This window comes from Athene cunicularia (assembly GCF_003259725.1).
Source record: "Athene cunicularia isolate RWA chromosome 2 unlocalized genomic scaffold, athCun1 chr2_part1, whole genome shotgun sequence".
NCBI lineage: Eukaryota > Metazoa > Chordata > Aves > Strigiformes > Strigidae > Athene > Athene cunicularia.
The window spans coordinates 83,828,573-83,852,255 of record NW_020799095.1 but is presented as its reverse complement, the minus strand read 5'-3'; the positions used below and the strand labels follow the sequence as shown (position 1 = coordinate 83,852,255).

General features: G+C 37.8%; 1 protein-coding gene across 1 annotated transcript in view; it reads left to right on the top strand.

The window, feature by feature from the left end:
• MOCOS (molybdenum cofactor sulfurase) overlaps window positions 1-23,683 on the top strand; it is a 206,902-nt gene that overhangs the window by 100,336 nt on the left and 82,883 nt on the right. The window contains exon 5 of the mRNA XM_026841398.1: window positions 6,500-6,576. Within this exon, the coding sequence (XP_026697199.1) occupies window positions 6,500-6,576 (77 nt within the window). The remainder of the gene's footprint in view (window positions 1-6,499; window positions 6,577-23,683) is intronic.

Here is a 23,683-nt window from a genome sequence, read left to right as displayed (position 1 = left end):
GTGGGATGGGGTGGGGTGTATGTTATCTCTAAGATATATGTATTAATTGTTGCATGATTTAAATGCTTATAGGAAAAGCTCTAGTATATATATATTTTTAAAATGTATTGTAAACTGTTAGTTGTAAAACTTAGTACGATAAATTAATTTTATTTTAAAATTGCATACAACTGAAAGTAATTGTGATGCATAATTGTCTGAAGTGTGATTTTTAGTGAAAGGCAGAGCCCTGAGGAGCTGATAATTTGCAAAATCAGAATGTGTCATTCAGACTGATTTGAGCAATGAACTCAAGGATTGCTAATCTTTTGGGGCAAAATGGGAAGATTTTTCTAGATATAGGTGGTCAACAAAGGTACCAGTTAGAAGTTCACCAAATTGCACATAAGGGAGAGATGCACAGGGACATTTGAGAAATAAAAATGGATTGATTTATCCATTCAATTTTCTCCTCCACAAGTGGCAGTTGTTCAGACACTGGATAAGCATTCTACTTTCATTTCTCCTGAATGTGTAATGTGTCACTAACAGGTAAAAAGGAGTTGCTGAAGTGGTGAGAGTAGGTGTCTTATTCAGAGGTCTATAATTTATTACTGCTCTCCTAGCATTTAAATTATTGGCTTACTGTAGCATGCTCCTGTGCAGGCAGTTACGCAAATGTTAGATTATTATGAAAGCATAGTGTAATGATAGCATACATGCCAGTTGCAACAGGCTATCTCCTAATTTTATTTATTTGCATCAGTGGCATTCATCGTGTGAAACAAAGATTTTTAGTCCAAAGGGAGTGAGTACCTAAGGTTAGTGGTCTGGGGATCAGGTCCTGTTACAAAGGTTTTACTAGTAGAGGATCAAAAAGCCTGCAGATACATGCTCATTCTTGTGTGATGCTGCCTTAAAATTCAGCTGTTGGTGGTAATGTGACCAGGGTTTCACCCAGTTAAGAAGGTGACTAATATGGACAGCTGGCAAATTGCTAAAAGTTAAGAACATCATCTGTGGTACACAGCCAGACCTAGGGGAGCATGTCCTCTGGAGAGCCAGACGCACTGGAAAGTACCTGAGAACTTTGTCTCAGGAGGAGTTGATAGATGTGCTAAAGAGCAGAACAGGACCCTAAAGGTTTCATAGACTGTTAATGATGTATTTTAAGTTAAAGAAAAACAAAACAAATGTAGCTGCTTTTGCAAATGTTGGGTTTTGATGTTGGAAAGCAGTGAGACCAATTAAGATCCAGTCCCCTGCTAATATCAGAGATGGCAATTACTAACCTAAGAACATGAATAAGACTTAAAACAGTCTGTTCCTACTACAGCCATAAGCTTGACCCTTGGTGCTAATGTAATTCCAGCAAATGTCCGTTTAGAATAAACAAGTAAATCTAAAAAATGCAAAAATTACACTTGCCGAGACAGTTGTTTCATGTGGAGATGATATAGAATATCTCTAAGAGTTGAAAAATATGATCTGAATGAACTACTTTTAAATGCATACCAAGAACCTCTCGGTATTGTTATACTTCTTAATTAGGTGAAAATAAATGAATTGAAAAGATGAAAGGAACTCGTGTAACATCTCACTTCAAAGGGCAGCTCTGCTCTTGAGGAGTGTTTAAAAAAAAGAAAAAAGAAAAGAAAAGCAGCTTATTCAAGAAATATGCTTTCTCTGTGGATTTGGTTTCACTTTTACCTGCTTTAGAAACTCGGGAATGACTTCTGCTCATTTGACCTAAATGGAGTCATTACCCCAGCGTTAAAGGAGAATGGAAGCTGGCTGACAGTGATGTTCCCCCCAGCACTCCTTCCTTGCACTTTGCATTGACTCAGCAATGCTCTCAAATAAGCAGGATTATTTTTTGACCTTGTGATGGGATTTTTATCAAAGTTTCAAAGCTCTGGGCTGTGTCCTGGACAGAAATTGTACATGCGCAATGGCTCTGTGTCTGGATTTACTTTGTCTGGGCAAATGAATCGAAAAAGCTGCTGAATCACTCATCTGCCTGCTAAGCAAGTTAGCCTTCCCAGAATCCAGAGGCAGGTGCTCACACTCAAAAATATCTAAAAGCCATGACTTGTATACTTTTCATATACAGAATAGCTTATGTTATGCAAAATATTTCACCACCTCAGCACTGGCTGATTGATCTTGAGGGCCCTTTTGGACTCCTGATTTAAGTCAGTGCTGTCCAACTCCAGGGTAATTTTTTTGCCTTCCACCAAATTTTACTCATAAGTCCTCTCTTTAAACATGAGTTGTTTGTTTAACCCTTAAGCACTTTATTTCCAATCACATCTGTCCAGGACATTACTCTTGTCATCACATTTCCATGTAAAAGTGACATGACTAAGGAGGGGATGAATTCAAACTGCCCAAGATGCCACAGTTACCTTCCTTGTTTCAGTTGCCCTGAAATGTGGGATGGTGGCTTTAGAGAGGCAGAAGCCTACAGAGAAGTGTCATAACAATCAATTGATTAACTATCTCCATCCCTAGGAAGATTCTAAAGGTGAAACCTCTCTCTGTAAGCAGTAATTTTCTCTCATGACTCAAAGGAAAAATTGCTGCTTCTAGAAGCAGACGTCTTGTGTTAGTTGGAAAAGAAGAGCAGCTCATCAGCTTTATAACTCCTTGATAGATTTAGGCAGGCTGCTGGTTTTTGTTATGCCACAAAGCTCTTTAACCAGTTTGTCAGATAGCAGGTTGATGTGAAATGCTATCAGCTTTTCACAAACACAAACAGCAAAGCAATTAAGCTCATCCCACATGTGATTAAGTGGGATCAATTATAAGAACTAGATAAGAGAGGTAAGCTTGTTGTTTCCTGGGTTGGTATTCTGCAGTATTAGCCTTTGTAAGTATCCTTTATAAATCATCAGCTGCAAAACCTTTCTTACTCTGGGAAATGGCTTCTAGACCAGCATTCAAATGATCTTCATCCTAAACTGATTATTCTAACACTGGAACTGCTGCTGAGTGGGGAAACAATTTATTTGAAGCATCAATTGCATCAAATAGAAAAGTAGCCATCGATTTGCAATGCAGGGAGCATGTTTGCTCTCCATCTTAAATACATTTAAATATTCTGGAAGAGAGCTCTTTGTGTTCCAAGAGGGGAATAGCTAGCCTTCATAGCATCATGTTTTGCTGTGGTACTAAGTAAAATTGCTATAGCACTTAAGGGTTCATTTGTTAAATATTAGAATTTATAGATGATACCTGTAAATTTTTACATTAAATTTAAACAGTTGTTCAGAAAATCTGAAGAATATATCTGAGAGTCAAGTGCACTGGAAGTAGTGTAAATATACATAAGAATAACAAAATGTTAATACTTTATCAGACATGGAAAGGTGGTAATGTAGTGTGATGGTTTTAAGCCCTGCTGGGACCGGAGACCATGCTGCTGTTGTCCCCCACCCACACTTGGACACAAGTAGGGCACAAACCCCGGGTTAAAATAAGAAGAAAATTTAATACAATAGTGTAATAAACAATCTGAACAACAACAACAGTAGCAATGATAACAACAATAAACAGCAATAACAGTAAACAAGACAAAATATATACAGAGAAATACCGCAATGGATACAGACAGCCCGCTCCGTGTGCTCCCCGTCACCAAAGCCACAAAGGAAAGCTTCCCGCGCTGCCGCGCCGGACGTCAGCATGGTATGAATAACCCGGCTGGAGATCCATTCTCCCTGATGGGGAAACTTGACCCTATCCTAGCTGAACCAGGACATGTAGAAATAGAGGGGGCTGTGTGAACATATAAAATGTAAGAGGAATGTTGCAAAATAGTCTGCATTGGAATTGTAAAAAGAGAGACTTGCCCATATCTTTGAGCAAATATTTTTAGCATTATTTTCAATTCTTTCATGGCTTCTGTTGCTTGCAATGGAGCTCCCAGCAGGCAATTTCTTTGTAATTCAGAAAGAATAAATAACACAGGTCTAACAAAACAATGCAGGATGCAGATACTGCCACAATGATTGTGCTGTTCTGGATTGTAATGTTTGACCAAAATCCCACAATTGAGTTTGCTTGCTTTTTTTTTTTTTTTTTTTTCTGAATGGGAAGAGTTTCCTAAGCTCAGGACTATTTCCATAAAAATCTTAGAACAGTGACATTGTTCATGCATCTCTTCTGTTGGTTAGCAGTGGATGTACTGCAGCTGTCTGCTTAGTTAATAATCACATCTACTGTAGAGAAATCCAATTTTCACTTCCCCTTTTACTATAGGTAATATTTGGAGGCCTTTGAAGATCTAGGCTGGCGCCTTTGTTGCCCTTTCAAGTTCTTTTCTATTCTGATAATGATAAGGTTGTTGAGGGTTGTGCAGTCTTCTTGATGGGCTCAGTGCCACATTCTCTGCTCTAGTCTTTAGTTCCCAGTGTTTTATTTGCTTTGCTAGCCATTTCCAGTAACCAAGCAGGGCAGGTCAGTTCCTCCTTGCAGATCCTTTCTGTAATCTCTCCTTGGCAGTCATGCAGGATCACTGTGACATTTCCTGCAGCCAGTACAAATTTTTAATGTTTTTCTGCATATAGTTCCAAACCCACTATAAGCCTCTGCCTGATCTCTTCCTCCTCCACCAGTTTTTCTGCCTTTTTGGGTAGTGTTGCTTCCCTCATGATAGTGATCCATAGGTCTCTGTGAAAATATTCCTAGTGTTAGGTCTCTTTCAGATCACAAGTGACCACTTTTAAATTTAATCACTGACAACCAATAAGGCTTCTTCCCTGAAGTTCAGGAGCAATAGATTTTACTGTTAATTATTACTAAGCAAGATTCAGAAATTCCTAAGAAGGATTCTTTGGCCTATGTTGCGCTGAAGTATGTGAGCATGACTGATCTCTTTTGGGCCATTCATCCTTGTAGTGGTCCACCACTTTTGTCTTATCACTTGGTTTATAATTATTTGCTGCCTCTATCTCTCTTCTTTCATCCCAACTGAACATATTACCATATATACACAATACTCTTGCATTATTCTTTTGTGTGGAACTTTACCAAATATTTTTCAAAGCTTTATATGTCCTTCACCTGAGTGTCATCTGCAGCATTTAAGCTATTTGATAACTACAGAAAAATGAAATAAGCAAGAAAAATCACTGTAGAAGTGAGAGCTGTTATGCTATTTTATTGAGGTTTATTTTATTTTAAAAAAAAAAAAAAGCATTTGAAGTCTGACATTTTTAACCTTTGAGCCTTTTCACTATACATTCTTAATTGTGGCACCAAAAGCTGTTTACATGCATTATGAAAAATGATACATCCAGCTGAAAAAAAAAATAATCCCCTATTTTCTGGTCTGTTATGTGTGCATGTAAAGTATTCTTGCCCAGGAGTGCCTTTGTTGTGCTCCGTGTTGTCCAGTCATTTTTCAATGCAGACATCATCAGACCTTTCTGAGAAGGATTCAAGGAACATCAGGTCCCTGGGAAGGTCTCATCCTCATGATCTGAGTTTAATTTTAATCTTGAACCATGAAATTTGGGGTTGTTGCTGGTGGGTTCGTTTCCAGCATTAACTGTTACAGTTCTGGAGACAGCACCCTCCTTAGAGACTTGTTGTGACCCCAGGTTCAGCCTTTCATGGTAGTAAGTTCTGTGCAGTTTTGACTTCATCAATTGTCAGCATTATTCTGCATTCCCCTTTGTGGTAAAGAAAGCTGAATGGTTACTCCTTAAAACTTCTTGTGGATTGTGGTGCATACAAAGCCTAAATAAAACATATTTTGATAATTGATATGGTGTCCCTTCTTCCCCCTTGAAATTCTCTTGGGCACCACTTCCTGAATACATTCCAACCTTGAATTTGCACCTTCTCTTTCTGAGCTGTGGGAATAGCTGCAGTAGTTCATCAGTTCCCTCATTTTTGTTTTGATGTTTCCTTTAAAAGATGTTTGTAGGATATGCGGCTTTTCCCCCACCCCTGTATAGTGCTCTTGTTATATAGGTCGGTTATCATTAATTTCCAAGAGGAGAACATGGAGGAAGATTTGTTAGTGATCTTCCTCTTTGTTCCAGGTAAGGAAGGTCCCTCTTGCATTCTAACTCAATTGTATTAGATGTAATCACTTTGGGGTGGGGGGTAGGGGGGGTGGAGGGAGTAAACACAAAGTCTCAAAGTTTACATCTGTCTCCTCACCTATTCCTAACATTGTTGGAAGGTAATGAAGGACCTTGTGACATTAAGCTCATAAGACATAACTGTTACCCATTATTTTAAAAATGCAAAAACCCCAAGTAGCCCATGCAGGGGAAACTCTAATTTTCTATGTTCAAGCAACTGTTCATATGAATCTCTATAGCTTTCAAGAATATATTTTTGCTTCACAGGACACTACAAGACTGGAAGATGAATTCCTAAGGAAAGTATTCCTACTCTGCAAGTTAGATTCACTGAATATAAAATAATAACTCTCAAAATAAATTTAAAGTCTGTACTGTAGCTGCATGATTTGTTTACTGTGCTCATTTATTCCATTCCTTAGGTTTGAAGACGGCACAGTCTCTTTTCTTGATATCATTGCTCTGAAACATGGATTTGATGTTCTGGAAAAACTCACAGGTCAGTTAACATAACTCTAATACTGAAGAGTGAATTTTCAGATTTATACTCAGGGCACATCTGATCCCATTTCCTATGGCTGTAGCTTAATTTTCCTTTCTAGATTTACTATCCATGTTCATCAGTGTGAAGATCAGACTTCAGTGTAACTGGTTTATTCAGGTTTTATGTATTGGATTATTCCATTCTGGTTTGGAAAAGAAAAAATGTATTCAGACTCTTCTCCATGGATACACACCCAAGACTTGAGTACATCAAGCACATGTAGTCTGCTTCACGCTCACAAAGATTCAACAGGAAAGTAACAGTCGAAAGTAGACAAGTGGCTTCCACTGTTTGAGTACCTTTGAAGCCCTTAACAGAGTGAATGCTAAAGATCCAAATAAAACTTTGAGCTGATCTTCAAGCCAGAAGCTCGATGTGAAGGGTGACACTCATGTGCCTTGTTGACTCTAGGATAACCTGCTGCTTTTCTAGCTTAGCATCCCAAATGCACAAGCTCTCTGGGATTGTTGCTGTGGGTCAGTAATTCTCCTGAAAGGTGCAGGAGATGACACCTGGCCAGGGAAGCTTGCACCACTGGCTGCGCAGGAGACTTGTGCCATGGCATGCTTCCACATGTGAAGTGTGCCAAATTCACAAAATATGTTCCTGAAATACATGTTTCATACCCAGGTATGTGCACAGTTAATGTGTAATACCTGAACTTCTCCAGTGCACTCACCAATTTCCTATATAAAGGCATAAAAGTGCATCATGGTGTAAAAGAGGCTGGAGTCCAGAGGGACATTGACTATGTATTTTTCAGGCTGGTATAATTTCAGCCAATGTGTGTGGAGGTTTATTGAAGGGTTTATCTGAAGGGTTCGAGTTTCTTTTTCCTCACAGAACAAGACTTTCATGAGGAGTATTCTGTTAGATGCTTAAGGTCTTGAATTCGATAGCAGAGTTTTCACCCGCTTCAACAGGAGTCTCACTGAGCCCCAACAAGTAAGGGTGTTTTGCTTTGTGATGTTCTGCATGGAGACCAGAGGTCAGAAAGCAGCCTTTAGTATTCATTCTTGTAGTATAAAATGCTTCTGAAAAATGTGCATTCTTAAACAAACACTTTCACTTGTAAAGAGGGCTGACTACTTTAATGGGTAGGAGCATTGCCTGCTGTAATGGGAGAGCTGAGAGCATGTCCTCCATTGCATTTCTCATTCATCTAAACCTTTTATTGGTACCTATTTCAGCTAAACAATTGAAAAATCTCTTAATACTTGACTGAGGGGAATACTTAGCCCTGAACCTGAATAAAGTGGATATCAGTGGATGAGAGGGTGGAATAGAAGCATGATAAATACTATTAAATACCTTTCAGGTGCCAAAAATGTGAATGTGACTTCAAATTTTCATGCTTATAATCCTTTCATAAAAAATGAAAAAAAAAATCTAGGAATATTCCTATTTTTCAATTTTAAGGTCTTTTTTTTTTTTTTCACAGTGCTAAAATGTAGAAAAATAAAGATTGTAAAAATATAGTCTGAAAGAGTAAACACGAAGAAACCTATGCTGAGGAAAGTTTGAAAAGTTAAATAAAAAATGGTTTTGACAAATACTTGGATTTTAAAACTTCTGCATTGCTGGTCTAGCCTAGATACTTTGGTGGTCTCTAGTCCAATTCTGGAGTGCCACACTGAAAAGCAGAAGTGCCAGCATTGCCTCCTTATATTTACAAGAGACCAGAGTAACTTACAGGATCCATAGTGGATGAAGAAATTGAATTCTATAAAGGGTTTTAATCATACATGATCCGAGACTTTTCTGCCAAGTCAGGCTAAGTACTATACCATTATCAGTGACCCAAGATGAATTAAGTTTGTGTTCCAGGTAAGTACAAACTTTCAACATCTTCCTTCATGCTAAAAGTCATGTGATTATGCTTAGGTGTATATGCATGTAAGTACAAAAATTTCCATATAGTGTAGTTTTTTGGTTAAATTTAATCATACAGAAATCAAACAAGCACAGGCAAGTGTGATAGTAGAATAAGGTACAACTAGGGTCATGCCTGGGTTTTTCCATCATAAAATGCATTTGGTGTGCCCACTTTCTGAAGTTTATATGAAAGGTAACTGCAGCTTCGTCAGCCTCGTCACATCTCAGCCCTTCTGTGTTGGCTGTGAGAGAAAGGCTGCCCAGGGGCTTGCAGTGTAGCACCACAGCCTACAAAGCAGCATGTGCTGTCCAGAGCAGTTTGTTTACCTTTCCAAATATTTAGCTCTTCAATTTGTATAGACATTGAATATATCTGTCTGGCATGACTGGTGCAACAAGACATTCAGTGCTTCACAATTGCCATTTTCCTCTCACCATCCTTTTCTCCCCTGTACATCATTTTGAACATTGGAATTCTGCAGGTTATTCAATTTATGTCAAAGGTCCACTGTTCCTTTTGAACGAAAATTATTGGCATTTGTGTGTATACAACAAAGCCGTTGAATTCTGTAGAAAAACTTTGTAATCCAGAAGGACTGCAGTTTTGTTTTAACCCACTTTATGCATATTTCTTCCACTTTAACTGTCAAGAGTTTTCAGTAACAAAATGCACTGTCAGATGTGAACCACTTCTGAATCCCACTTTGCTCCTGGACTACTTGCTTTGCACTGCCCCAGCATAATGATTCTATTCTGAGTTGGAAATACCCTGGAGTAGAAACAAGCAAAATAAACAAAGTATTGTTGTTATTAGTTGTGTCCTGTGTAATAAAAGCACTGCTGAAGTTCTTTTGGGATGTACTGTAGCTGGATTGTACTGGTGTAATTATTGAAGATGGGGGAGAGATCACTAATGGAAGGTGAATCAGTGTTTCAGAGTTAGGCAGTGTTGTGAAAAATAGAGATCTGTTTCTGAGTCTGATATCATCTGACTAAATCCTTTAGTCCTTCCATTTAACAACAGGCTTATTTCATGCCAGAGTTACATTATGATGTGTGTATATGTATTTAAGCAATTTTCAGAGATTTTGCATCTGCATCATTTTTAAATATAACATTAGCTGGTATGTATTTTTATTAGTAAATTTTCATCAGTTTTACAAATGAAACTAAGGCACATCATTTGCAATTATGTTGTAAGGAGTACTTTAGTTCTAATGTCTGTTCATGATACATTAATTCTCTTCACAAGAAATATAATAAGTATTGAAAGAAATTTTAAAATGCAGACAAACTCTCCTAAGGATGATTAATTGAAAGTAATTTTTAAATTCACTGGATCCTTGATTGGTTGTTGGAGAGTAAAAGTGATGACTTTTATAAAGGCAATTATAGCACACAACAACCAAAGCAAAATACAACGCAGGATGCTAAACAGTGAGGCTAACTTTGATTATTAACTTGGTTTTTGGGACTTTTGAGTTGTGTTTTTCCCTTTAATAATTTTTATCATCCTTAGGTACATCAAAGACTGGTTGCAACCAGTGATGGGATGTTGGGCAGCCTGCATTTAGTGCTACTGCACAGGTTCTTATGCATGTTGTTTAAACACTTAGACTTATGCAAGGCATCCAGTTTAGGGACAGAAAAGAATTTTATCCTCAGTCAGACTGGCAGGGATTACTGGGATTTCTTCTGTGTGGAGTTTGTGACTTCATCATGCCACTGTCTGGGCATGTCACCTAAACTTGCACAATGGGTGTGATGTTTGTGCATTTTATTGCTTTCATCCTTGGTGTTGCTTTCATTCATAATTTTAATGTATTTGGGGTTTTTCTTTTTCACATCATAAGACTAAAGATGTCAGTAATACATGTGTTCTGGCTTGTGATGTACAGGTGTGTTGGAAGCGGATGCTCCATTTTGGCCAAAGTTTATGAAATTCTTCATATTGTGGGGAAATTCTTCCCTTGGTTTAAGAGAGAGAATGAATCATTGACAAAATTTTTACATTCGGTATGCCTACCATTTGACACAAGATAAATCTTAATGTAGAAGAAACTTGGACAATTTGTTCTATGGTTATGCTTATAACTAACACCTCTAATGGTACTTGAGTGAGAGTTATGGATCGTTTTTTTTTTCTCTGAGAAAAAAATGTTTGACAAGTTGACAGTAAAGAGATGCTTCATCCACGCTCCAAATAGGAAAATATAGATACACTAAACAGAAGACATTTAAAGTTCTGGCACCAGAAAGAAAAGTTTGACTTCTAGATGTGAAGGGAGTACATAAAAGCTTAAAATCCAAAGGTATTCTGATTCTCAGATAATGACGCTGCTGGTATGCCAAAAGACAAAAATGTCTCCTCTCCTTTCATAGATAGTGAGGTGACTTGTTTCTGTTCTTAAATTTGTGTTCCAAGATGAACTTGGTTTAGAGAACAAACCAGGAGGAAAGTTAGTTATTTACTGCTAACAGCTCTCACTGCTAGCACATTACGTCAGTCCGGGTTTTCCTAGCTTTCTTTTATGACTTGACTAATGCAAACTAGACATCATTGGTACCCTTGAAAGCAGAGCAGAACAGCTAAAGCGTGATTTGAGAAGCTTTGAAAAAGTAATTTTTCAAAAGAAATCCTGCCAAGGCTGCCTTTGCAGACTTTAATGTGTATATAAAGTTTCTTTCTGGAAATAAAAACTGCTTTTATGGTTTGGGTTCTTTTAATATGCATTTGCTAATATTGATGTGGATTGCGTTCACAAACTGCCTAATCTGTAAAGAGGCCTAGGAAAGGGCCAAAAATGTCAGAGTCATTCCTCAGACTTGTAGAGATAACACAGGAAGAGGTACTACTGCACATAAATGTCTTGGGTGTTTTTGCATAATACAGCTAGAGAGAAAAATATGCTTCTTAAGAACTAAAAGAAGGGGAAAATGTCTATTATAAGATGAGCTGATGAAGTAAAAAGTGCAGCACACCTGACAGAAAATATACTTCTGCCAAGAGCTAGTTGTTCTGTGTTCAGGAAAAAGAGTTAGCAAAACTTCTGTGGTGGCATCCAGTGTTATTACAGGGGAGAGATTTGCAGTAGTCTTTTCATGCTTGGGAGACTTCCAGAAAGGAAGCCGAGGTAGCTGATAACTGGGGGATCCGCACAGGTGCTTTTGCATTGGCTGTGTCTTGCTGAGGCAAGAAATGGAAGGGAGCATCAGTGTCCAACACTGACAGGCTTCTCACTTGTCCAGTGATAATTGAGCTTTTGAGGTCTGCAGCTGCTGAGAACTTCTCCTTTAGCAGGGCTTGTACACTGCAGGTCCAAAATACTAAAGACTACAAGGAGAAATTTAAGGCAGTTTTATTTTGGGGAGCCTTATGTGTTTCCACATGAAAGGATGCTGGAGTCACTGATCTCATTTTTCTCATTAAGGAAGCCTTAACCTCCCACCCTGTTGGCAGCAGAGGACTCTCTTGTATGCTAGTTAGTGTGGCCTGCACCTGACTTTGCCATTCTGTCCTTCTTGATGTGTCTAGTTTAATCCCTAGATGAAGAAGACATCAGTCACAAGTATTGGATGTCATAGTTACTTTCATATTGTAGATCAGGAATTACCTCTGAAGTTATTGGAACCTCTAATAATTAACATCACAGTATGTGCTTTGCTTTTTGGTATGATTTATACACCTTCATCTAACTGTTGGTTAAATCAAAAAAAAAAAAAAAAAAAAAAAAAAAAAACTAAACCAAAACCAGTCAGACATGGGGAAATATTAGGAACACAGCATTTGCATGGGGAATATGACAGCTGCCAAACATGTTATTATCCTCAGTTTTATTGGGTTGCAGGTCACATTGTTAACTTTACTAAAGCCAGCAGAAATGCCAAAGAGTGAGTGAATTTAAAGTGAATTAAAAGAACTATTGTTCTGGATCCTGACGAGTGGCAAACTGCACTCCTACACTGGTCCTTCCCAAATACAGGCTTTAAGATAGGAGTATAGTGATTAGTTGCATATTCTTGTCCGTGTTAATGCTTTTTTTTCCCCAACCCTGATTGGTAACATAAGAATGTGGATGTCTCCATTGAGCTGGGGTAGCTATAAATCAGAGTTGTTCAAGAGCTGATAAAAGTAGAGTTTGTCCATGGGTTAGTTGTTCAGTTTCTTCAAGATAGTGGGTGGTGATCTAACAAGAATGATAAAATCCTGTGCCTGCTCTCTCCCTATCACTGAAATCAGGAGAGGTATACAGTAGTATGCAAGGAAAGTAAGATGGGAGAACATTTAATAAGCTGCAGTGATTAATCTTTTTCTATATCTACTGTTTATTTTCAAAATAAACCATTGTGTTCCTAACCAGAGATTGACTTTTTTTTACAGTAGTACAGCAATGACTAAGCAATCAGTATGTTTTTTATTATATTGTATGTGAATCCTATTTATCCACAACTTAAACTGTGGAGCCTCATTTCTATTCAGATCATCCACTGAACAATGTTTCAACTAATGTGAACTGTACAGTATAAATTTCTTGCAATTCTATGTACCTTACTGCACTTGGGATAAGAAGGGTGGGTTTTCTGCCTTACATCAGATGGTTGCTGTGAAACTAAGCCCTGACATAGTGAATAATTAGAACCTCTACAGAGTAATTACCTTCAGTTGATCACTTTGAGGTTTGCAACAAGAGATTTCATTTCACTGTGAGGACCTCAGCTGTGTGGACACTCTTAGGAATTCTTTCATTGAAGTCACTGGGGCCATGAAAAGAAGGCTAATGTAATGCCAGGGAGCTAGATGGGGACTTAGGAGACATGAGTTCCTTTCCTTGGCCATGAAATTTACTTGACTTTTATTAAATCACGTAGATACTAATCTTCAGGGGAGCAGGGAGTTAGGTAACTAAACGTGTTTCAAGATCTGCATTTAATATCTGGGTGGGAATTATCTTCTGTTGCTGTCAGCACCTACGTCTGAGGTGACCATTTAGATTCCCATTGTGGTCAGTGGAACAGACAGTACTTCACCAGCTTGATCCCTCTGACCTTTTTTGGAAATTTAGAACAAGAGGAGTTACATCCAGTAATACCAGTTCTTCCCATTGTCTATTAAGGGAGCTTAGATGCTTAGCTTATTGTGGTGTAGGACATTTCTTTATCTTTATATAACTTTCCTGTTAATGATCCCTTTGGGACCAGAAACCTGAACTGTCAGATTAGTTGAGGTGGAAGTAGTGGTTTGGGATTTTTACCTTCCCTTAGATCTGTGGCTTATATTGTGCAGGGCAGGTTCTACATTTCTCATGGATGAAAGAAACCAGTAAAGCAGAACAGGGAATGTGCTAGAAGAGCCCCAAGGAATGTGAAGGCTCAGCATGAAGTTTTCTATTGTGAAACTCTCATCTGTCTATTATTTTATGAGTGATTTCTGATTTGCAACATATATTTCATGCTTCAAATCCAAGTTTATTCAGGTAGATGTTGCTTTCTCTGAAAGGGAAAGGCTCACGGTCTGATAGCAGACAAACTATCTTGCAAAGGCAAAAAAGTTTTCTGTCTTCAGGATGATAATGCCCCTGTTATGGTAAAATGACAAAAAGATGTCTTGTGTATATGTATAGCTGACTTCAGAAGTGTGTGATCGTTTTCATTTCAAATGACTGGTTAAAGCTGATTAGGAAGAAAGAGAGTTCAGTTGGTTCTTTTGCATCAGGAGAAGCCAGTGTTGGGACTGTGATTAATTTATTAGAAAAGACATGCTCAACTAAGCACACATTTGCTAATGACTGTAGATGAAATTAAAACAATTAAAGAATCGGTATTACAAAATGAGCAAGTAGGTGAGGCAGTCTTGTGCAATGTCTGGAAGTACAGCCGAGCACATACAATGTATTTGGAAGGCAAGTTTGAATTAATGGATGTGGCCTACATTTTTTGCTTTAGATACAGAATCTGTTCCCAGTTCTGCCTAAGGTAGCGTTGTGCAATCTGTCATTTTCAATAAACAAAGTGGGAGAAACTGTTGTAGCCTACATCAAGAGAGAATGTAAGACCCAAGCCTTCGATAAAGGCCATAGGAATATTAACAGAAGTCAAGAGTAATGAAACTCTGATCCCCTGGTTCCTACAGTGATCCAGCATTGCCTACACAAGGCCAAAAGATAGTATAGAGAAGTATATCTCTCTGTAATACCTTTCTCTCTAGATCATTTTCTGTGTCAGATATAGTTAGGATCTGAAGGAATTGTCATTTTTACTATAAAGTTATCATTACCATTGTTAAGAGATAAAGTCCTGTGGGACTGTATTTTTCAAAGGAGAACAGAATTGAGGGCTTTTAGACTTGGATGCAGATTTTCCAAAGACACTTTGATACCTAAATTGATTGACTAGCTTAGGGTCCTTCTTATTCTTGGAATACCCTTTTAAATTGAGAAAAAGTAAAAATCTTTTTCAGTTGTATTCTTAAAACCTGTATATGAAATACTCAAGAATTGTCTCTGTATAGTTCCAGCTAAAAATCAGAACTGAAAAGAAAATGGAAAATAAAGTATCACATAAATTAATTACATTTTAAACAATATATTATATTGCTAATTAATTTTTGCCACATCTTGATACACTGACAAGGAAATAAAATGTTACCTTGTGGAAACTAATTTCCTTGACTGATATGTTTAGCAGTTTTCTTACCAACATTCACCTGGAAAATAAACCTTGACGGGGTGATGAAATAAGTCTAGTTATATGAAAAGCTAGAGCACACTGTGATTAAAGAAAGGCTCGGTGTTTTGGCATTTGCAGAAGGTCTGGCTGGCATTAGGAGTGTGCGCTTCAGCCATCCCTCAGCAGATCTCATGGTCCCCTTATAGTGTATGATGGCTACCATGGAAAGGATTACCTTATTTCATTTATTACATTTTTAATTTCCTAGCTAACTGGATCCAGCTGTTTCAGCCCTTCATGCAACATGGAGATTTTATGCTAAATCCAAAGGGGCTAAATTAAAGCAAAAGGAAATTTGCATATTGTATAAAACTCTACTTGTTCAGCAGATCCAGATTATATGGTGCTAATCACAAACACTAGATAGAGTAAATCCTCTTGAAGTCACCCTGGGGTTAAGTCAAATGCTTTACACTCTTTGACACATACCCATGAAATATGTAATCAAGTCTGTTTGACGTCCTCTCCTAATTACGTGTGTGTATTTTAAGCAGATGCTTTTCCAGCTGATCTGCTCCTTTTGAGATCTTTTTTTTTTTTCATTATTAATCAGAAAATCATGCTGTATGTTAACGGCAAGTGCCAATTATGAGAAACTAATATTAGTTCCTCTGCTTAGAAGCTATGCTTTTGCAAATAAGAGCATTGCCAAATAACATATAGATGTAAAGAAAATGTAAGAATTTATCTGTCAGGGGCATAATTATTCTGCGCTAATTCAACCTAAAACTAAAATTTATTCTTCTAGATACTGATTTTTTTAGTTTGAGGAGAAATATTAAGAAAGTTCTCTTTTGGAGGTAGGAATTGACTTGTTTCCACAAAAGATAGAATATAAATGATAAAAATATTTTCATCCCCAAGATTCTACATTCATTACTTACGTCAAGAATATTAACACATAAGCTTAGCTTTCTGTGAATTAATCTTACTTAGTGAAATAATATCAGAAGACAAAATTAATATTTAATTAACTCGGGAGTCACTGAGTTTTAGGTAAACCCTTGTTTTATTGTGACTATGTAAGAATAGTCTCCATAAATTGCTAGTGACCTAGCTGGTTTTACCCCTACTCTTCAGCTGAAGGATGCAAACTGCCACGTGCATTTTGCCAAAGTTTCAAACTGAGTGTATTCCCTTCAATGTGTTTAGCAGAGACATCTACTGGCAAAATGTTAACTAGCATGCTCTTCCTCAGGTCCTACAACGCCATTTCTTACACTTCTGAAGGGAGACCTGCTAATGCAGAAATTAGTACTTTTAGATGTACTGGAACATTAAATTTATTGTTTTGGAAGAAGAATTAAGTAGTATATCCACAGATACAAAATTAATAAAGGCAAAATAAAATTTTCCTATTGTCTCACTAAGGTTACTTCCTGTTGAGCTACTACACTACTTCTAGTGGAGATGTGCATATCAGAGAAGAAGAGAATAAAGGAGTTTATGACCCGTTGTAGATGAACAGGACTAATTGCAAATCACATAATAATCATAGTTAGTCTCCACTGATTTTGATATAGTCATTATAGAATGGAAAGAAAGAAATTACAGGATCAGATGAACTATTCCACCTACAGTGACTGGTTTCATGTCTAATGCTTGCTCCACACTCGAAGTTTATTTTTTTGATAAACATCTGCCTCAGCTGTCAAATTTGCTGAGTTTGTAATGGCTCTCAATAGAGCCATTCTAGATATGGTTTCAATACTTGTGTGCTAGCTGCTCTAGTTACATTTTAAATACTTAGAGGTGGTCAGTGGTGGAATGAGCAAATGCCTGGTGCTTGCACAGATGGAGATAGCAGCAAGGCCCCCTTGGTCTCAGGCCCTAGAGGAGCCCCTGAGAAGGCACTTGGTAGCCCTACTTCTTCTCTGGTCCAGCCTCAATCCCCTTCCTGGAGACACCCACGTACCTTGGTGTGGGTGTAGCCTTGCACAGATGAAAAAGCAGAACTAAAAGAAACAGATAATTACATCCCTCCAGCAAAAGATCATTTGCATTTTCAGGTAACCTGTGGATTCAAGACACTAAGAAGCACCCTATCTACCTAGTTGGAGTGGGGATATTTTCTCACAATTGTTACTGGCAAAATATATTTTTAAAAACACCTGTTTGCCCTTCTAATGTCTGTTTCTCAGAGGACAGCTGAATCATTTTAAGAGAGATGAGTCCCTCTTACGAGACTTATTATAGCAGTGAAATTTTTCAGATCAGCTTTATTCAAGTAAAATGACACTATTCTCTGAAGTAAATGTTCGCTAAACCTATTTTGATCAGTTTATGTGCTACATTCCTAAAAGTATTCATTTTGTTTTACCTTAGGTTTATATGCATTTATAATGGCCATTTTAGGTCTGCTATGCTTTCAGGTCTATGTGTGCACCTCAGCCAAACTCTAGATATAAGATCCAGACATCTGCTCACCCATATCACATCCTTTGTTCACCTATTTTCATCCACATCCTAATTTCCATTAAAAGAAGACTTCACTGAGCAAAGGATCTCCACTTGTGAACCTCTTTAATTGCAAATGTTGCAGTTCTATGATAGCTGGAAAAAATATTTTTTTGGTTTTTTCCTCTGCTCATCCTTTCTTCTCCCCTTCTTTCTCATTTTTTTTTAATCTTTTTACTTTAAAGAACTTAGAAGTATTTTGATAAAAGGTTTGAAAATGGTTAGTTTAACCTGTCTGTTGCTTATGGTGTTTTGAGATCAGTGTATTGTCTCAAGCTGATGCTAAAATTTCCATTTTATTATTGTTTTGACCAAGAATTGCTACTTTTGGTATTTTATTCACATTATTAATTGAAATCCCAGGACTCTAAAATTTCTGCCTAGTTTCTCCTTTAAAGTAGAAACTTGCAAATCAGCTTCAACTTCAGCTGTCTTCCTACTGAATGCTCCATAAGATTTTAAGGCAGTCATAAAAATCAATTTATTTCTTAAGTATTAGGTTAATGTCAATGATACTGTCACAAGTATCAACAAAAAATGGTGCTGAGCAGGACAAATTCTGTCAGAAGATCGTATTTGAATAAAAGTTGCGTTTAGCTTTATAAATTGAGTGTGCAGAGATGTAATGAAAACTTCCTGGGTTATCCAGTTCATGAAAAAAATTTTATACTCTCTTAAGAAATAAGGACAGAATGAGGAGATTTCTAATTTAAATTAATTTTATCATTAATAATACAAATCACAGGGAATTTGGGAGATTGCCAACACATATTTTCTCAGCTTAACTACAACAGTCAGAGGACTTTCATTTTTTACAGTAGAGCAAAGTTGGCAGGTCTGCTCAGTTGTATGTAATAATTTCACTAAACAAACTAGGTTGAGCTGTCATCACAAGAGCTGGTGTAAACCCTCTTTATGTTAGAAGGATTTTGATACCATAACCACACCAGCAAAACCTTTAAGGAATGAAAAGCTATTCGTTCCTGAGTGTCTAGCAACACAATTCCATGTTTCAGGCATGATGTTCCAAGTTATTGTAAAATAAAGTGAAAATGCTACACTTCTGACATGATAGCATACTATACCCCTTTTCTCATGACTTAAATAATTACAGCACTGTGCAAGGCAACCAATATTCATGATCCTGTGGGGAGTCCTCACCCAGTATAAACTGTCATAGTTTATCGATGTTAGTGGAATTATGATCGTTGACATTAACTGCCCCTAAATCTTTGTCCAAGATCATAGAGATGCTGTTTGAAATGCTTCCATTTATAGGTGGGGTTAAGTACTGACCCCTAACAATTGAGCTAGTTTCACTCCTTGGACATGTCTACGAGTTCACACTCTAAAAGAACTTCATCCCAGAAGCTAAAGAGCAAAGCTAGGGATCAGAATTATTGAGCTGGTTTGTTTATATAAATAAATTTTGATAACTCTTTAGAGTGATATGATTTTTTTTCCAGACTGTATAAGGAAAAAATGGGTCAAATTCATTCTAGATGAGTGTGCAGATGACAGGGTATGTTGGATGCTCACAGTTAGATGTTGTGTTTGAGTCTGTTTTGTGACAGACGAGGATGTCTGTTCTGAAAAGTTTCTTTTCCAATATAGATCCCATAATTAAAACAAAAGTTTATTTTCCCATTTTTCATTCTGAGTGAAACTCAGCTTCTGACTAGCAGAGAGCCTGAGCTCAAGTGTGAGCAAGTTACTTTCTTAAAATATAGCAGAAAAGATGTTACATGGGTAACTGGCCAGTGCCTTTTCAGAGTGTTTCCAGGCACCTGTTTTTTTCTTATATTTATTTTTCCTCTTTTTCCTTTTCACATTGGTGGCAGTATTTTGTTGTTGTTTTCTGGAAACTGGGATCATCTCTGTTCAAGGACATACTTTCAACTATTTTTTCAATCTGATTTCATTTAGAACAATTATAATTAGATTTTTTCTTGTGATTTTTTTCTTCTCCACTTTATTGATTTAATATGAGAATATCTACTTTTTATTTTTATTTTGAGATAAGTAAGATGATCTTCTAAAGGGACATGAAACTCACAGATTTCACTTAAGCTCTACATCACAAGATCTGCTAATACACCATCCTCACTGCTGATTAAGTGATTAAGACATTTCTTTTTCCAGACATCCACCCCAAATCTTGGCCAGAACTGATGCCTAGAGGCTGAGTAGTTGGTGTACCTACTTCAGAGCTCTGGCAGTTAGCAGCCCAGCCAAGTAACCTAAGTTTCATCTGCCTCCATAAATAAAAATTATTAAGTGCTGTGGCTGAATGCTTGAATTCACAATCCTTGTTAGGGCTACGGGTGACAGTAACAGAGTTTGCCACTTGTGGCTTATAGCCTCTTCTATAGCCAGTGTGTTGTGTAGTCTGACAGAAGCTGCTAAGCTGAGGCTTGAATTTCATGTCAATGTAATCTAAAAACTATGAGTGAGGTCCAAAGGTATCTGAGGTGTAAAGTCTTCCATATTATATTAAGGTGAGATGGGTGGAGAATAGAAGCTGCATGACCTGTCTTGAAGAATAATATGGAAAATATTCAAGTGCCACCCTATAAATCAGTTGTTTCTTATTATCCAAGATATGTAATGCAGTCCTGACTACCTCATCACACAAGTACATCCACAGAAATGGAGGGTGCTTAGTGATGAGCAGCAGCACAAAAGTGCTCACATGAACATAGACTAAAATAATCAATCACATCCTTTATGGATGTGTCTCTGCTTATTAAAAAAAAAAAAAATGCTTGCGTGGATTTAAAACATTGCTTAGAAGAACACAGAATGTGTGTTTTACTACATATATATTTGGTTTTGTAGTGTTTGCCCTGTTTAAAGCATTCCCATTGTGCCTCCTGTTCCTGCTATTCCACAGGGCCTTTGCTATTCTTAGTAGCAAGTCACCAGGGGAATTAAATCACTGTTCAAGAAAGGGGGTGAAAGATAGGAAGAGAAACTGTGAGGACAATCCAATTGTTCCTATGCCACTTGATTCAATAAGAACAAAAACATTAAAAGGATTTGGGGGCTGCAAGCTGCTGTTGTACTGACTGATTTACCATGCGTAGAAAAGATCAATGAGGTGGCCTTGAGCTACCCAACATGCACTGTTGATCTGGGCAGTCGAACTGCTGGGTACATCCAATTATTAAGGAAAACAATGAAGTTCAAACACCAGAATATCTTTTTCTTGATGTGTGTAATTCATGTGGATGTTTGGATTGTGCTAGTTTAATTGTGAGAAATGTAATTCAATGATAATAATTACCCAGTTGAATGGGTTGACATGTTTCTATTAATCACTCTCATTAAATTATTAAGCCACTTATCTGTCTTTAGCACTAATATGCTCTACATGACTAGTGGACATTGCATTGATAACAAATTTAGAAGGAATTTTACCCTTTTCCAGAAGTATTGGCTGAGCAAACTAGATAGCTCTGCACATCTGTCATACACTGATAATGCAAAAGGTTGAACCAGCCTCACTTAATTGAGCAACAATTTTCATGAAAGTGTGCAGGATTTGACCCAACTTTCTGTGTTTTCTAGAATAAATCATAACTTTTTCATTATGTTCTGAGACTTTTGCTCTTATAAACTAGCATATCTATATCAGTAAACAGTATTATATGTGATTTGCAACTGTGCTTTATCTTTTACACTACAACAAGCTAAAATATAATGGGTGATTTTCAAAGTCCTGGTTTTGACAGGCCTTCAAATTATTTCACTCTCCAACATGAAAGATCTCTAGTCATGCTGTAAGCATATGTATCACATAAAGGGTTGTGAGAAGGGTATGTGGCTGGCTTCCTGAGTTGTGGTTGGAGAGAGCTGGGGAGCATCATCTGTCACCAGCTAATCAGAGGATGAAAAGATCAGGCCAGTGGCTGCATCCAGCACAGAAAGTTACAGAATAGGAAAAAGCAAGGTAATATGCTAAAATACTTATGAAGCAAGCCCAGTTGCTGTGTGGTATTACCTGGGAATTATTTGTGTAGACCTCATGATGAGATCTGATATTTAGTGAGTTGAATTTGCCAGGTCTGTGTTGAGCTTATGGACAAAATTATTATTTGCATTGTGTTCCTCCCCCACTATTTGTATAAATAAAAAAAATATTCAATCTTCCCACTTATTTCTGTTCCAGTATGTGAGAGACTACTGGAAGGTGATGTCTTGTGGGGGCTAAAATACTGGGGTTTCAACCCTAAGCCCCAAATTAAGGTTGACATATGGGTGATTCCCACAGCCCTTCACAAAGGGGGGGTGAGTTTGCCTTTAAGCTTCCCTCCAGGGTGCGACGGCCTTGCAGACAGAGCCATTGGGTAAATGAGCCCCGGGTGTCTGCATTAAGTAACCAAAGGTCAGGTGTCCCACTTAGGGATAAAAGCTGGGACCACTTGCAGGAAGCGGTAGTGTCTGTCTGTGAGGTGGATGCACTTTGCAGAAGTTCCTGTTGGGGAAGGACCTCCTGCCTCCCTGGAACTGGGCTCCAGTCAGGTCTGGCTGTTGTAGACGTGGGCTGTGTAGAGATTCAGTGTGTGGCTTCCTTGGTATTATGTGTTTGGCTTGTTGACTTGGTTGTCTCCTGTCCCTTCTATGGGAGACTGTATTTCACCATTTATTCCACCCATTGTTGGTCGTGTGATGTTGTTGTTGGGGTCAGTGAGATTGATGTTGATTATGTATAATCTGACTGATTTGTACCTCCAGCACTCACCTATGTACTGACCCTTTTGCATCAAATACAATTTGGTTATGGGTTCATCTTTATGCTGGCTGTGTCCTTTATGCTAGTCCTGATAATTGGCAAAACAGGGGCCTATGTCTGCCGTATGCTATTCTATGATGGGGATGAACCTGAGGTATTGTGTCACAGCTGGGAAAGGTGCCCATGGTGCTGTGCAGTTCAATAGCCTCCTCTTCACACACTGAGTGAAGGCACACCTAGTTAAGCAGAGCAGCTGTGCTTGGGGTGTGAGGCTGTATGTTCTCCTCGGTTTCCATTTCCACCATGACTTTGTGTTCATATTTTTTTCCAAGTACAGAAAATGGGGCTTTCCTGCTAGTTAGTTGGTGAAAACATGATCAATGGCAGTTTCAGGACAGAATAAGGAGTAAAGGAGCTTCTCGAGTGCTGCCAAACAGTCAGGGAGCAGGAAGTATGTCAGATATTCAGATTAGAAATCTGATGTTAAAAAGGGTAAGAGTAGAGGCAGCATTTTTTGTTTAGTTGTGGGGTTTTGGGGGTTTTTTTTAGTGAATTCCAGAGAAAAAACTTGCTGTGATTTGGTGCTCATAAAATTTAAAAGCAGTGGGGGACACAATTAACAGATTACTGCAATTTGTGAGGTGAAACGGGAGATGAATTTGACTCATGGGTTTTAGTAGCCCAAAGATATTTTTATGTCATTCTTCTTCGTGCTTGTGATGTTTGATAATAGCTGTACAGAATGAGATAAAGTGCGGTAAATTTTCTGCCAGTGCAGGAACTGCTAGAGGAAGTCTCTGGGAGAGAAGAGTATAACGCCACAGAAACAAAGGGCAAACAATGCCAAGGGCAAGTAACCAGTAGACAACTCAGGCGTGTGGTGTTTAGTATAAAGCATTGTAGGTAGAGCAGCTGCTGGATAGAATGAGGAATATCAAGACGGATCTGAATAAAGCCCAGAAATGAAATCTGTTACTACTTCTCTGTGGTCTTATTTACAACATAAAGTTAGATCATCAACTGATGCAAGGTTGTTTCTGACCTAAAAGTATTAATACCATTATGACATCTGAACACTGTTAGGAATCTGTCCACTGAAGTTTACACCCATCCTGTAAAAACAAGACTGAATTCCCATTGTTAAATTAAGCTTGCCTAAGCACCATGCATCATCCAAATGGCGAGCAGTGACTAAGCAATGTCATGTTTTAATGAATATTCAAGCATAGATACATCATTTTATTTCTGTTGGGGTTTTAATTTTCTAAT